This window comes from Cryptomeria japonica, chromosome 2 (genome assembly GCF_030272615.1).
Source record: "Cryptomeria japonica chromosome 2, Sugi_1.0, whole genome shotgun sequence".
Lineage (NCBI taxonomy): Eukaryota > Viridiplantae > Streptophyta > Pinopsida > Cupressales > Cupressaceae > Cryptomeria > Cryptomeria japonica.
In genome coordinates, this window is record NC_081406.1 from 331,109,665 (window position 1) to 331,124,614 (window position 14,950).

The following is a 14,950-nucleotide window of genomic DNA, read 5'->3' on the forward strand; positions in this document are numbered from 1 at the left end:
AAATGAGATGTGCATGCAAGCACAAATTCGGCCTCTAAGGCAGCCAGTGGAAATAAAGAGACCAGATGAATATGACTATTTAGGAGCAGCTGCATCCCATGAGTAGGTGTACCTTCTGTTCTTTCCAAAAACTCGGACATTTCAATGTGTCCGATCTTGTCTCGAATCTCATCAATAAGAGAGACCACCTGTGTAGGAGCAACCTCATTCTGATACTTATCATATTTGTACTTTATCTTCTTGTTTGGAGGTGATGATGGCTCTCTTGACATTGAACAAGAATCTGCAATATTGTGATGAAAACTCAAAAGGGTAAGAACATCTTCTGCTGCAACTGGCGATTCCATTTCAAGTTTTGAAAACCAACACCCACATATGAACTTGGGAGGGATAAACATGCTTGGAACTGACTCAACAAATGCTTTATAAATGAGCTTGGATAGCGACAGGAGAAAATCGGATCTCATGAAGATGTTTGCAAGTGGGAACCTTTCATTTTTGTACTTGTAATTGGGTTTCCAAGACTCGATTGCAAATGAATATGGAGACTTGGAATGATCGAAAATAATGAAATGGACGGCTTGAAACCCGATTGAGCATGGGTGGTGAATGCAAGGCGTATGAAAAGAATTGTAGAGTGGAAAGCAGCAGCTGCTAGCAATATGGTAAAGGGGAAATAATCATTTTATGAACTTGTAGTCGGGTCTTGGGGACCTGATTGCAAATAAGCAAGAAGGATAAAACAATATATTTTACTTGTAGTCGGGTCTCTAAGACCCGATTGCAAGTAAATATTATTACGCCAAACATATGGAATTTATTTGCTTGCCTTTGTAAATGGGAGTTTGGGAAGTAAAAATGCCAATAGTTCACTTGTAGTTGGGTCTTAGAGACCCGATTGCAAGTGAAAGACATATGCATTTGCAGTTCATAATACTTGCAATGACATGTGATAGATCCAATTCTTAAGGCAACACATTACTTGCACTTGTAAAACATGTGGAAAACAAGAGATTGCTTATGACAAGAGCTTCATGATATGCATATGACATATGATGGATGCAACTTTAAAATGAGGTTACTTTTACTTGTAGTCGAGTCTCTTAGAGACCCGACTACAAGTGATTTTACAAAGGCTCACAAATGCAACTTGCAGTCTTCCTTTTGTGATCCGATTTTAAGCACATAACACGTGGAAAGCAAGATGCCAAAGCATACTTGTAATCGAGAACCGATTGCAAGTATGTTTGCATATTTTGCTTGCACTTATATGAATAAGACCTGATTTTGCTTTGAGGTTTTTAGGAAATGACTTGCAATCATATGAAGCTTGTAACTATGTAATGGAAAGCCGATCAACATCTTCAAGTGCAAGAACCACTGACATTTGTAACATGTTTAAAGTTAAACAAACCTGATTACAAGCATCAAAATGAATTTGTAAAAGGTAAATGTGCAATCGGGTCTTGAGGACCCGATTGCAAGTTGAATCTAGCCAAGCCGCCAAAGATGCAAACTCAGATTTGCAAGTATAAGCTTGAAACGGTTAGAAGACTTTGGAATCAAAACAAATGATAAGTGGATTAAGAAAACTTGAAACACATATTATCCGCTTGTCTTGGCAAAACCCGGTCATTAGGGAAGATCAATATGAAAACCAAGGTGTGACATGAAGCATGCAAAGGGCGATATGAGATGGACATTCAAACTCGACTTTGCAAAACATAAGCTTTCAAACAACACATCCATATATGGAAAACCAAAAGAACGAACCTCTTATTCAAAAACATTCACAAATGTATTGAACAAAAATGATAAAAAGGAAGAAATACCTGCAAATGAAACCGCTTGAAGAGAGATCAAGACGCCAAAATGATCTTGAAAAACCTTTGCAAGAGACTTAAAAGGCGATCCAAAGAGAGACACTCCTTGAAATCTAAAACTAGAACATAATTGAATCCCTAGAAAAACGCGACCAAGAAAGGAGGAGTCGGGTTTCAAACCACTCGATGCAAGTAAAAAAAAAAAGAATAAAAGGAAGACTTGTAGTCAGGTTTCTAACCCCCGACTACAAGTAACTTATAAAATAAAACACCCCAAACTTGTAATTGGGTATGAGAACCCAGACTACAAGTGACTTAAAAGCAAAAAGAACATAAAAACTTGTAGTCGGGTTTCTCATACCCGATTACAAGTAAAAATAAAAGTAACTTGTAATAAAATAACATCATATACTTGTAGTCGGGTTTCTAACTCTCGACTACAAGTGATGTTTTCACTTGTAATGCAAGTTAGAAAACCCCCAAGTTGCAAAGCAACCTTTGAAACCCGATTTTGCACTAAAAGTGCAAAAAAGAAGACTAAAAACAATTGAAAATTAACCAAAGAAGATTGAAAAGAGGCCCACACCCAAAATAGGCAAGATTTGAAACAAATTTCAACCTTGGGAAGCATGCCAAAAGACTCAAACGACGAATATTAACAAAAATTAAAGGGGGTTGTCCTCAATTTTGATTTACAAAAAATGAGGACAATAATAACATATCTAAATCTCACATACCCACAAAATGCAGCCAAAAAATCATTGGAGCTGCTCACAAAATATGCATTCCGGAGGTGCCAAAATGCTCCCAAAATGGACGCCTAGGTCTGGAAATGTCAAACAGTAGCAAACAACTCCAATAAATGTGGATACCATCTTTAATAAACCCCAACGGTGGCCCTAGAAACCTCATGTGGGCTTTCAAGCTAGGAATGATATGGCTTGCTAGAATAAGTTATAACTAGCAAATAGAAATAAACCCTCTTAAATTTTCTCCAAATCCGTTCTCTTCAAATCTGATTGACAATAAGGTCTAAAGTTTGATATATAATCCCCAATATGTCCAAATGTGACCTCTAAATGAAATCACCAAGTATTCTCTAGATTGTATCTCTCAACAAGGTAGAGAATGTAGCCTGCAAGGGTTTTCATCCTCACAAACCAAGATGAAGAAGCAATCTCCTCCAAAACAGAAACAATATCAAAATCAAAACTCAACATGTCAAATGAGCTCCTAATTCCCCTTTTTATAAGCCTTGTAGGGAACTTTCTAAAAACTCCATTTTAAGATCACTTTATTAATTTATTAAGCCTTTTAACTCCAAAAAGTGATTTAATTTACTATTACAACATTTCCGGCACTTAAATTCACTTTTGAGTTTCCCATCATTTAAAACATTTGGTTCTCTTTTCAACGAGCTATAATACTGAGGTGCCCGATAAATTATTTTAATTAAAATGACAACCTTAGTGAAATTAATTAAATATAGCTCAATAATACATCCAATTGGCAACAATGGTCGAAAAGCATCGAAATCAAAATTTGACTACGTAGGAGTGATCTTGATGATGAAAGATGATAAACGGACCTTCTTGGGTGACTAACTAAAAATAAATGCTTCCTCCAAGAATATTGGAGCCCAAACCAAAAGCCGAAAATAACATTTGAAAGTGTCATATGGTTCCTCTATACCACATGAGCTCATTGGTAATATCAAATGACCCCTTTGAATATGCTGACACAAATCCAGAAAGTCAATGACAACTGCACTACTGGAGAACCTTAAAATGGGGACGTTACAGTATTTTAGTTAGATTTTTATGTTTTCTATGGGATTTGGCTTGTGTGTTATAAGTCATGTCAAGATGACCCCAATGAGTAATCATTACACTAGTGACATCCAGAAAGTCAATGACAACTGCACTACTAGAGAACCTTAAAATGGGGATGTTACAGTAATTTAGTTAGATTTTTTAATTTTCTATGGGATTTGGCTTGTGTGTTATAAGTCGTGTCAAGATGACCCCAATGAGTAATCATTATACTAGTGACATTTTTACTTATATTTTGGTAATAATTACAATACAAGGGTATCCACATCACACAAATTTACCTTTAAGCATTTGTCACTATATGGACCTTTCATCCTTGAATTGCCTATGGTATACCAATTTTGGGTTCATCCATTGTAGTTAGTATATCTCATTGTATTAGGTTTTAAATCCCGCAAATAGGAGTTGAATCTCGTTAGCCAATTGTGACTGACTTGTCATTTGTTGTTAGTGTTTTTATTCATTCATAGGCACCTTAGACTCCACAACTTTGGCTCTAACTGTGACTGTCTTCTCCAATGGCCATTCTATAGCCAGATTTATGTTATGTCAATGAGAGTAGACAGTCTTAAGGCTTTCCACATTAGTTTAATGAAATAATTTTTTCTTTGTGGCTAATTTGTGGGACCTTTGACCATAACAAGAAAATTACGCACCCTACTTAAAATTCATATTAATGGTATATATTTCCTCCATTCAACTAAAATGGTGTTCATTGTCGAATCTGATAATTTATTCGACTTAATAAACTGTGCATCTTTGCATATTGTGATGAAAATACCTTTAAAAAATAATAGATGACATCCAAACTAGAAAATGCAATATTTAGATACCTGAGGAAGTTATAAATGAGAAGCATAGGTCAATAAGAGTCAAAAAGTAAAAGTTACATTTGCCAATTACAAGTGCTGAAAGGACATTAACAACTACAGTAAAAATAATGTAAAATCAAAGCTAGCAAGCAAAAATATGTAGGCATAATAAGAGGTGTGAACACTAGAGAAATCAGTGTATTCAATTCCATTTATTACAAAACATTCTTGTGAACTAAAAGTACCATGCTAATAAGAGAATCTTCAATAGAGCCAATATGAAACAAGGCTGTGGACTGCATTTGACTTGAGACTACATAAGGGGCAACATCCTTGTTGATCATTATGAACTAATACAAAGTCTGATGATGTCCTCAAAGTCCACTGAGAAAATGTTTGATATAATCTATGGAGTTAAAACCTTAAGATTAAGTCAGACACATGAACCTTGGTATAACTCTAGGTCAGCCATTACATGAACAAATTACAGTTTCTCTTTGTTGTTGAGAAAAAATCATCATAATTCTTTCACAAAATTTATAATTCCATACAAAGAGACATCTTGTTTGAGTATATTTTTTTTGTTAACAAGTAAAGAAAGCTCAAAATTGCTTTTGGAGGTTCCATATTTTCAGAAACTGTGTAGAACTATCTATATTCATATGAGAATATCTTGAATACTCAATGGCACTAACCTTATAAAAATAATATAAGCATGTGATACAGTTTTTATCATGTATTTTTTTTCGTGAGCATTGTATACCTTTTTTATTGCATACCTCTCAGTTAACAAACTCGGGAAATGCTGCTACTATGCTTGTGAAAGGATTTTTTTGTGCATTGCATTGTACTTGAATTCTTCTTCTTGGGGTAAAGCATAACATATACTTTGAAAGGAAGCATGGTTTGTCCTTTTAGTCACAAAATAAAAATTGGAGGTGTGAGTACACATCTTTTGGAATAGATCATGAGTGTCAATTAGTGTGTGGATCGTCTCTTAAGTACATTGTGACCATCTTTTAGAGTCATGATATATAATTACTCTCTTTTTTTCTTATTGATCAAACACCTTTCTAACTGACTTTATATGATTCCTAGGTTTTACTTGATTGTGGAGCTGTGCAAGCAGACGCTTTGACTGTTGATCGGCTTGCTTCTTTAGAGAAGGTTTTATTATTTGCCTGCCTTGTTTGTCTATTCTAAGCTTATATGTTTTTGAAATTGAAATAATAATAGTAGCAATTATATCCTACAAGGTTGAGAGTGGTCCTGCGGGCTTCAAGCATGAAGACCCACCTGATGATACCAGTGAAGAATTGTTTAGTAGTTATTTTCTAATCTATATTACAGCTTTTATTACACGAGTTTGATAATTCGAGTGCTAAATGGATGCATGAAACATAGTAATTGAGTTGTTAAGGTATTTCTTTGTATAAGTTAACCTTATTGATTTATGAACTCATTTAAGATTGGATATGTTCACCTTGTTATTATCTAGCTTGGCTTGAAGAAAATAATCTATGCCATGGTATAAAAACATAATGAGTAACTGACATGCTTGTGAGTACTTGGGATGGAAATAGGATTGGCAAGTTACTCGCATGGTGAGATATTGCCAAAAACTTACCAAATTTTTTTGACTTTGATTAAAAAACTTGCTGGGTGGAAAAAAAATCAGAAAAACTCACGAGCGTTTCATGGATTTTTAGTCTTGTTAAAAAACTCAAGTTCAGCCACTTTTTGTATTATTTTGTCCGATCTTTTGACCTTTCAACATATTTGAGCGGACTGCATTTGTTTCTAAGCAATGTTGTGTGATTTTGAGTGAGAATTGATTGATTTTAGTGAATTATAAGCTGCATTTGGCACGCATGTATTCACCTTTTTTTTTCTTTTATTCTAGCTGCTACTGTATACATTTTTTAATTTTATTTCTGGTTTTCAGCTATTTTCTTTTAGCTTCTTGGGTTTTTGGTTAAATTTTTCTATTTTTTGAAAGAAAAATAACACCCACAAGAAACATACAATCCTAAGGACACTACTTGGAAACACATCACAATAAGTACAGAACCAAGAATGATGTGTAATGAACCGATCTAATATTTTTTTGAATTTTGCAGGTGTTTGACAAAACTGTGACTGAAATTATTTGTACAAGTTTGCATAGAAATAACTAGCACAAGCTCTTGTATGAAATACTCAGAGGAGAATTCGGGATGATGCTCAACATTGCTAGAATATGAAATTTTCAGCAAATTGGAATAGAAAACATTATAAAGTTTAAATGATTGACTTAGTTCAAATACAAGCACTAGCAGATCTGAAGAATACTAAATTAATAAGTTGGCAGCTAATATTTTGATCTCATATTGACCCTTACACAGTAGATGGCTGGAAATTCTGGAATTATTCTCATTGCTCCAACTCAAAACTCGACCTGATAATAATCTGTGCTTGAATCCATTTCAGATTCTCACTGCAAGTCGAACCCCTCCTTTGCATGATAATGGCATTCAAATAATATCTCCAGACTGATGTCTAGGGTTGTAGGAGGTGTCAAAAGTAAAACTATGCATTGTTGAACCTTCACCCTCAGGAAGTGATTCTTAAAATTGTGGAATAGTGCAAATGGTTGTTGTAATGAACCGCTGGTTACAAAATTGCAATTATTTTCTCTTTTTAACCTTGTATGATCTTCTTTATTGATTCCAAGGTTTACTCCTTTCTTTCTCTGGTTGTTACTGCCATAAACATGCATAAATTAGCTTGAAATAGTTATGGTTTTCTTTTGTGGGTTTCTACATACTTTATAATTATGTCACAGTCTTCATTTGTTTCCCAATCTGACTGGTGACTCTATAAAATGAACCTTTCATTCAATCTGTGCCCTTAATCACTTGTTTGACCTTGAAATTGTTGGAAATCTACTACTATTTCGCATGCGACTTGATTAATCATTGCGACTTAGCCTTGCAGAATTCACTTGATGTCTCTAAAACTGGTTTCCATGACCTTTTTAAAAAATGGAGGTTGCAATAAAAATTAGTCTCTGATTTGAATCCTGTCTTGTTAATTCCTTGATACAGTAGGCCAAAACCTTCAAAATTCTTTGCATTGATTTGGTTCTGAAATTAGCAGTTCATTATCTGATTTTATCAAAATCAACAATTTGACACTGGGGCAGCAGCTGCAATAACAAATTATTCCTATATGCATAGGAGACGTAAGCAATAAAACAATAATAATGTAGTAATTTGGCTGGAAAATTTTAACTTAAACTTGCAATTTCCCCAATTTTTGCTATGTACGCATTTTGTCAAACAATGTGTATGTATTGAATCTAAGTGTAAAATGCAATGTTTCTATTACAGATAATTCTAAATAAGCAGTTTATGACTAATTTTTCAATACTCAAGTCTTGATCATTTTTCTTTATTGAAATAACCTTGCACCAAATATCATTTAATCAACATGTAAATTGCTGCTGCAATTTAATATATTCAGAAATCCTTTACAGGTCTGATAAAACCTACAAAAAATGTCAATATTAATAAATTTATATTTCTGACCTGTGATAATGAATAGAGTACAGACCAACCAAATTTCCTTTAATACTTCTATCCCAATTTGATAGCTGTAGGCCACTTCCTCATTTGGTACAACTCATTCAGAAGTGGCACGACAACCTAAACAAGGCTTCGACTTCCTTTGGTGATGGTGTGGCAGCATTTGACATGCCTATATAAGCTATGTTGGAAATGAAATTAGGCTACTAAGCCTTTCAATAAGTATTGACCCTTCGTTGGATGATCTAATTATAGGAGATGACTCTTCAGCTATTTCCATACTCATATCTCCTATGTTTTCAGTGAGATTTCAGATTGTTTACCTTTGCCTTTGCGTTTCCATGTTGGTTATGGTGACATCTTTTTATGAGCAGATAGTTTTTGAACTTTGGTAGGCTTTAGGGTAGTTGGTTGTGAGAGTTTTTCTGAACACAGTTCAGTTGTTTTTCACTTCCACTTGAGTGAGTGATGATTATTGCAGTCGTTTCATTGTGTTGGTATGCATATCTTTAGATGATGTTATGTTGATTGCAGTGTGCTGGCACACTCGGGGTTTGTACTTTGACACTTGGAGATTAAGTGTCAATGATATGTTTTCAGTTAGTGATTGCAGAGACAATACCTGGATAGCTAATTTTAGGATTAGTTATGTTTACATCTTCTATACCAGTCCCTTGACAGTGATTGATCAGTTTCATTTTATGGACAATTTGAGGGGATATGCTGAGATTTATGCTTTCTGGTTGAGCTGTTTTTCTTTTCCATTGTCTGGGATCAAGTTTGGCTGTAGGATTGCTGATATGTACTTCACTCAGATGCCTCGGCAGGATATGTTCCTTGGTACAGATTTCTCTATTTAAATACGATCGTGAATCCTATCTGAATCCACCTTTAATTTGACTAGGAAGAAACTTTTCATATTTGAAGCCAAATTACCCTTAAGGTTTTCATCCTATGGTTAAAATTGAATCCAAATTTCACGATAAGAAAAATAAAATAACCAAGATATCCAAATAAGCTCCTTTCTCCTCTTTTTATAACCTCTGAAGGAACTTTCTGGAATTTATATCAAAATTTGCCTTTCTAATAAAATAATAATATTTCATGTGTGCATAAAGTGACTTTGTTTTTTTTCTCTTGTTGAACCTAACTTAAGTCACTTTATAAGAATTAATTAAATACTAGTTGTCCGCAACACTAATTTAAGGCAACTTCTTTTAATTAGTTAATTTATTCCCTTTATATAATTCCCCAAATTAGCTCTGAAGAATAAAATAGGCTAATGGAACTTCTCTAAACGCTTAGGTCAAAGAAGGGGACATTATAAATAAATGCTTTATAAAGGCTAGAAAAGCATCCCATTCAAAATTGGTCCACCCCTTATTTGAATGTGTTTGCCAAGTCACTTGCAAGTATACATATGAAACAACATCGATGATGGATTTTGTTTTGTAGATCCCCAAACAATTTTATTTCTATCAATACCAACCTTTATCCTTATCAGATGATGTATTCTTGCATGAAAACTTATTATTGAGGCAGCATAACCATGCTTATGCTTTGTCATTTTGATACTCGTGATGACTCTTTCATAGATAGGAGGATACAGAACACAACTCCTTAACTCACAATAGTAATGGTGTTTCCTATTTCTCGGCAAACTCAAACTAGTAAGTTTAAACACCATGTAAGGTTGAATGCCACATAGAGCAAGCTCCATCATGAAAATATACTTAGCTAGATCCAAAATATTGCATACCTCGATCTCGCTTCATGTAAGAACCCTGCTGGTTCTAACTCTTCTACTGATGCAAATGCTGTCTTGTTTTTGTATTTTCAAAGGTTTTGAAGAATTTTAAGAAAAAATAAACAAGTGCGCCAGGCAAGAAATGCAAATAAAACTGAATTGACAAGAAGTATAGAGCAACTGCAACTATATTAAGTATCAGGTAACTGCTACAATTGAAACTAATACATAAAACATACTCGAAGGTCCTCAGATTATTTAAAAAAGAAAATTTTGGAACTTGCTGTTAATGCATGGTAGCTTATGCAAGATAAGATCTTCCTAACCTTCCTTGTTCTGTTATTTATCTACATGCTTCATGTCTGATTTATATTGCATATGATTATCGGCTTGTACAAACATTGCTTATCATTATGCTATCGGGCTAACAACCCGATAGCATATTAATGTCAATGGTTAATTGGCATTAATATGCTATCGGGGTATTAACCCGATAGCATATTAAATGCTATAAGTTATCGGGTTAAATTCGCCGATACATACTTGCTATCAGGTGCATAAACATTGGCACCGATTCACATTTGTTATCGGGCTTAATTATATCGGGCATATTTGTTATCGGGTTTAATGAATACACCGCTTCATTTGGCATTAACATTGGTTAACAAATGCACCGGTTGGGTTATATACATCGTGCACTTTGAATCATCGGTGTTTATATGAACCGATTCATTAAATTGATCAGTCATTATATTATGATATTACAATATGCTATGGGGGGTTTTTGAACCGATAATCAGCATTGTGTTAATGGTATAATTGTAAAGGCACTGATCAATGGGTGCATTGATTGGTCATGCCTAAAAGGCATGACCGGTCAATACACCAATTGACCGGTTGCCTAAATGATATATATGCCAATTGAATTCATTTGGAGAAGACAGAGAAAATATTAAATGATCTCTCTCCTTCAGACCTGCAGATAAAAATCAAAATTATTAGACATTGACATAATTCCTCATATCCATATATAGCATTCATAGTTCATAACTTGTTCTTTAATTAAAATTGAAATAACTTTACATGGTATCAGAGCCGAGGTAATCGAACCTAAGGCTATTCAATTTTGATAAAATTCAAGGACTAAGTTACAAACTACATCACATTTCCATAATGGCCAATGCTATCAGATTTGAAGATAGACTCGGAGGTAGCGAAGATTTTTCAGCTTGGAAGTTTAGAATCAAAAGGATTTTAAGAGAAAACAAAGTTGATTCATATGTCCAAACTGAAAGTGCACAACCAGAAGATGAAACCGAGAAATCCACATGGATCGAGGGAAATGATAAGGCTATTAAAATAATAGTGGATGGGGTAAGAAATAATATAATGCCCATCATTAGAAAGCAGGAGACGGCTTATAAAATGTTCAAGGCACTTGAAAGGACATTTGAGATATCAAATGCAAGTCGTACTCTGGCATTAAAACGAGAGATCAACCATATCAGTATGAACAAAGGGGAGACAATTAACTCCTACTTCATGAGGATATCAAGCTTAAGAGATGACCTAGCTTGCCTTGGATACGACATCCAAAGCAAAGAGTTAACACTCATTGCTCTAGATGGATTGCCTAGTGGATGGAACACATTCGTCCAAGGCATCAGTGCTAGGTCCAAATATCCTAAGTTTGAAAGACTAAGAGATGACTATCTACAAGAAGAATCTAGATTGAACAAGGTAGGAATAAAACAGAAGAATATAGATGAAGACTTGCAAGTCCTAAATACAAACATCAATAAGAAGTACAAAAAGAAGCAATTCAGGAAAAGAAAAGCTAAACAAGGCAAGAACACTTCTATGAAAGACCTATCACATGTTCAATGTTATAGGTGTGACAAATTCAGACACTATGTTGCAAACTGTCCGGAGAAAGGGAAGCAAGCCACATTTGCAAAAGTGAGGAAATCTAGAAGAGAAAATGACTTCGAGAACTATGTCCTCTACTCAGCACTTACAAGCCATACTTCAAACAAATCTAACTCATGGGTGATCGACAGTGGTTCATCCAGACACATCACCGGCTTTAGAGAAATACTAGACTCCATGATAGAGAAAGATGATGAGGAAGTAACCATCGGAGACGATTCTTCACATCCAGTCAGAGGAATTGGAACCTGCACCATCAAACTGAAAACAGGCATGTCACTATGACTTGAAGAAGTACTATATGTTCCAGGCATCAAAAGAAATCTAATCTCCATATCAGCACTAGAAGATCAAGAATACAGAGTGACCTTCATGGAAAACAAGGTGTTGGCTTGGCCAAAGAGATCCTCCATCAAAGACGCTAAGGTCATTGGTCGAAGACAAGGCTATTTGTATGAGCTATGTACAGAGCCCAATCTAGCATTGATCCATGAAGCAACTAATGCAAATGAAGTATGGCACAAGAGATTAGGCCATCTGAATTATAGAGCTTTGTCAACCATGGGAAACCTTGTCACAGGTCTACCTAAGTTGAAGCAATATCATTCAGAGGCATGCAAAGGGTGTGCCTTAGGTAAAAATACCAAAAATGCATTTCAGAATAGTACTAGGAAAACTAGCAAAGTTTTGGAGTTAATTCATTCTGATGTATGTGGACCTATGTCCGTACCCTCGCTAGGGGGATTTTTGTACTATGTAATTTTTGTTGATGACTACTCTAGGAAGACGTGGATCTACTTTCTGAAATGTAAAGAATCAGAAGAGATCCTAAGTAGGTTCAAAGAGTTTAAAACATTAACAGAAAATCTCTCTGAAAACAAAATTTAAACCTTAAGAACTGACGATGGGGGGGAATACACATCAGAACTATTTAAAGACTTTTGTAGAAATTCTGGGATTAAGAGGGAGTTGACAATACCTTATAATCCACAACAAAATGGAGTAGCTGAAAGGAAAAATAGGACCATAGTAGAAGCTGCCAAAGCCATGATACTAGATCAAAATCTAAACTTGAACCTTTGGGCAGAAGCAACTAACACTGCTGTGTACATACAAAATAGATGTCCTCATTCACACCTTGAAGATAAAACTCCTGAGGAAGTCTTTACCAAGACAAAACCAGATATCAGCCATCTTAGGATATTTGGGTGTCCGGTCTATATTCATGTACCTAAAGAGAAAAGACTAAAACTAGAACCCTCTGGAAAAAGGGGAATACTTGTAGGATACAGTGAAACTTCTAAAGCCTACAGAATCTATGTACAAGGGCAAAGAAATATTGAACTCAGTAGGGATGTAATCTTCGAAGAAGATTTAAAGGGCCCAAAATACAATAGAACCTGAAATTCATAATCCTACTCCTGAGCTTCAGAGGGAGTATCTTGAGGAAACTATAAGTGAAACACAAGACCCACCTATAGATAATCGCAAGAAAAGACCACTATGGGCCACCAAAACTATAGCAGAAGCTCAGAAGTTCGCTGCTCCTTCAGGAACCTTCAGGGAAAGCAAGAGGCCTAATAAATTCATCAACTATGTTGCACTTATGAATGATCTCTCTAAAGCTGAACCTAACAATGTTTAAGATGCACTCAAACATCAAGTATGGATAGATGCCATGACTGAAGAATATCAGTCCATTATGAAGAATGATGTTTGGGAGATTGTTCCTAGGCCAACCAAGAAGTCTGTTGTGTCTTCTAAATGGTTGTTTAAAATCAAGCATGCTGTAGATGGCAGTATTGAAAAACACAAAGCCAAATTTGTAGCTAGAGGGTTCTCACAGAAGGAAGGAATAGATTACGAAGAAACATTTGCACCTGTTCCCAGGTACACATCAGTAAGAGCTGTCCTAGCCATTGCAACAACAAAGGGGTGGAAGGTACATCAGATGGATGTTAAGACATCATTCCTAAATGGCGAGATCGTGGAAGAAGTCTACTTAGAGCAACCTGAAGGGTTTGAAATTCATGATGCAAAGTCTCATGTGTGTAGACTCAAGAAAGCTCTTTATGGGCTCAAACAGGCTCCCAGAGCCTGGTATGAAAGAATTGACACCTATCTCTCAAAGCTGGGTTTCTCTAAGAATGATGCAGATCCTAATCTCTACCTCAAAAGAAATAAAGGTGATATGTTAATATTAATTTTATATGTTGATGATTTATTAATTACAGGAGATGATCACCTAATAGATCAATGCAAGAAAGATCTATCCACAGAATTTGATATGAAAGACTTGGGGCTTCTTCATTACTTCCTAGGATTGGAAGTATGGCAGAATTATGATAATATTGTACTGAACCAAGGGAAGTACACCTTGGACATATTGACAAGATTTGGAATGCTAAACTGCAGACCCATGACCTCTCCTATGGAAACCAACTTCCATAAACTTAAAGAAGCAGCAGCAGAATCAAGACCTACTGACCCCACTCAATACAGGCAGATGATTGGGTCCCTGATGTATCTAGTAAATACAAGGCCAGATATCTGCTATGCTATTAATGCCTTAAGTCAGTTCATGTGTGAACCTAAGGAGATACACCTGGTTGCAGTAAAGCATATAATGAGATATCTACAAGGTACCCTAAAGCTTGGTCTTAAATATGAAAAGGTTGACATAGATCTACATGGATTTACAGATTCAGATTGGGCTGGCAGTGTGACTGACAGAAAGAGCACTTCAGGGTGCTGCTTCAGTTTAGGGTCAGCCATGATATCCTGGATCAGCAGAAAACAATCTTCAGTAGCTCAGAGTTCCACAGAGGCTGAATATATTGCAGCTTCAATGGCTGCCCGAGAAGCAGTATGGCTAAGGAAATTGCTCGTGGGATTATTTGGAGAACCTATGAAACCTACAGTCATTCAGTGTGATAATCAAAGCTATATAAAACTCTCTGTAAATCCAGTATTTCATGACAGGTCCAAACATATTGAGATTCCATATCACTATGTACGAGATATGGTTGACAGGAATGTGATAAAGTTAGAATATGTGTGTATAGGAGATCAGATTGCAGATATTCTGACCAAACCACTTTCCAGAGTGAAGGTTGATCACTTTAGAAAGGGTTTAGGTATGATAAAAAGGTAATCTGCTTTGTAATCTATACTTACATATATTTAAGATGTTTAAGGTGTAAACTTCTTTGTCATGTTTGGACTATCTCTTGGCTTCTTG

The 14,950-nt window shown here is 35.4% G+C and overlaps 1 protein-coding gene across 3 annotated transcripts in view; it reads left to right on the forward strand.

The window, feature by feature from the left end:
• The window catches only part of LOC131033876 (L-arabinokinase), a 369,781-nt gene that overhangs the window by 74,126 nt on the left and 280,705 nt on the right, over positions 1–14,950 (forward strand). For 2 of the 3 annotated variants that reach the window (XM_057965177.2, XM_057965176.2), the window contains exon 3: positions 5,566–5,634. In XM_057965177.2, coding sequence (XP_057821160.2) covers positions 5,566–5,634 — 69 coding nt within the window. Of the gene's footprint in view, positions 1–5,565; positions 5,635–14,950 lie in introns of those variants that run through there. The other variant, XM_057965178.2, reaches the window with a different exon arrangement.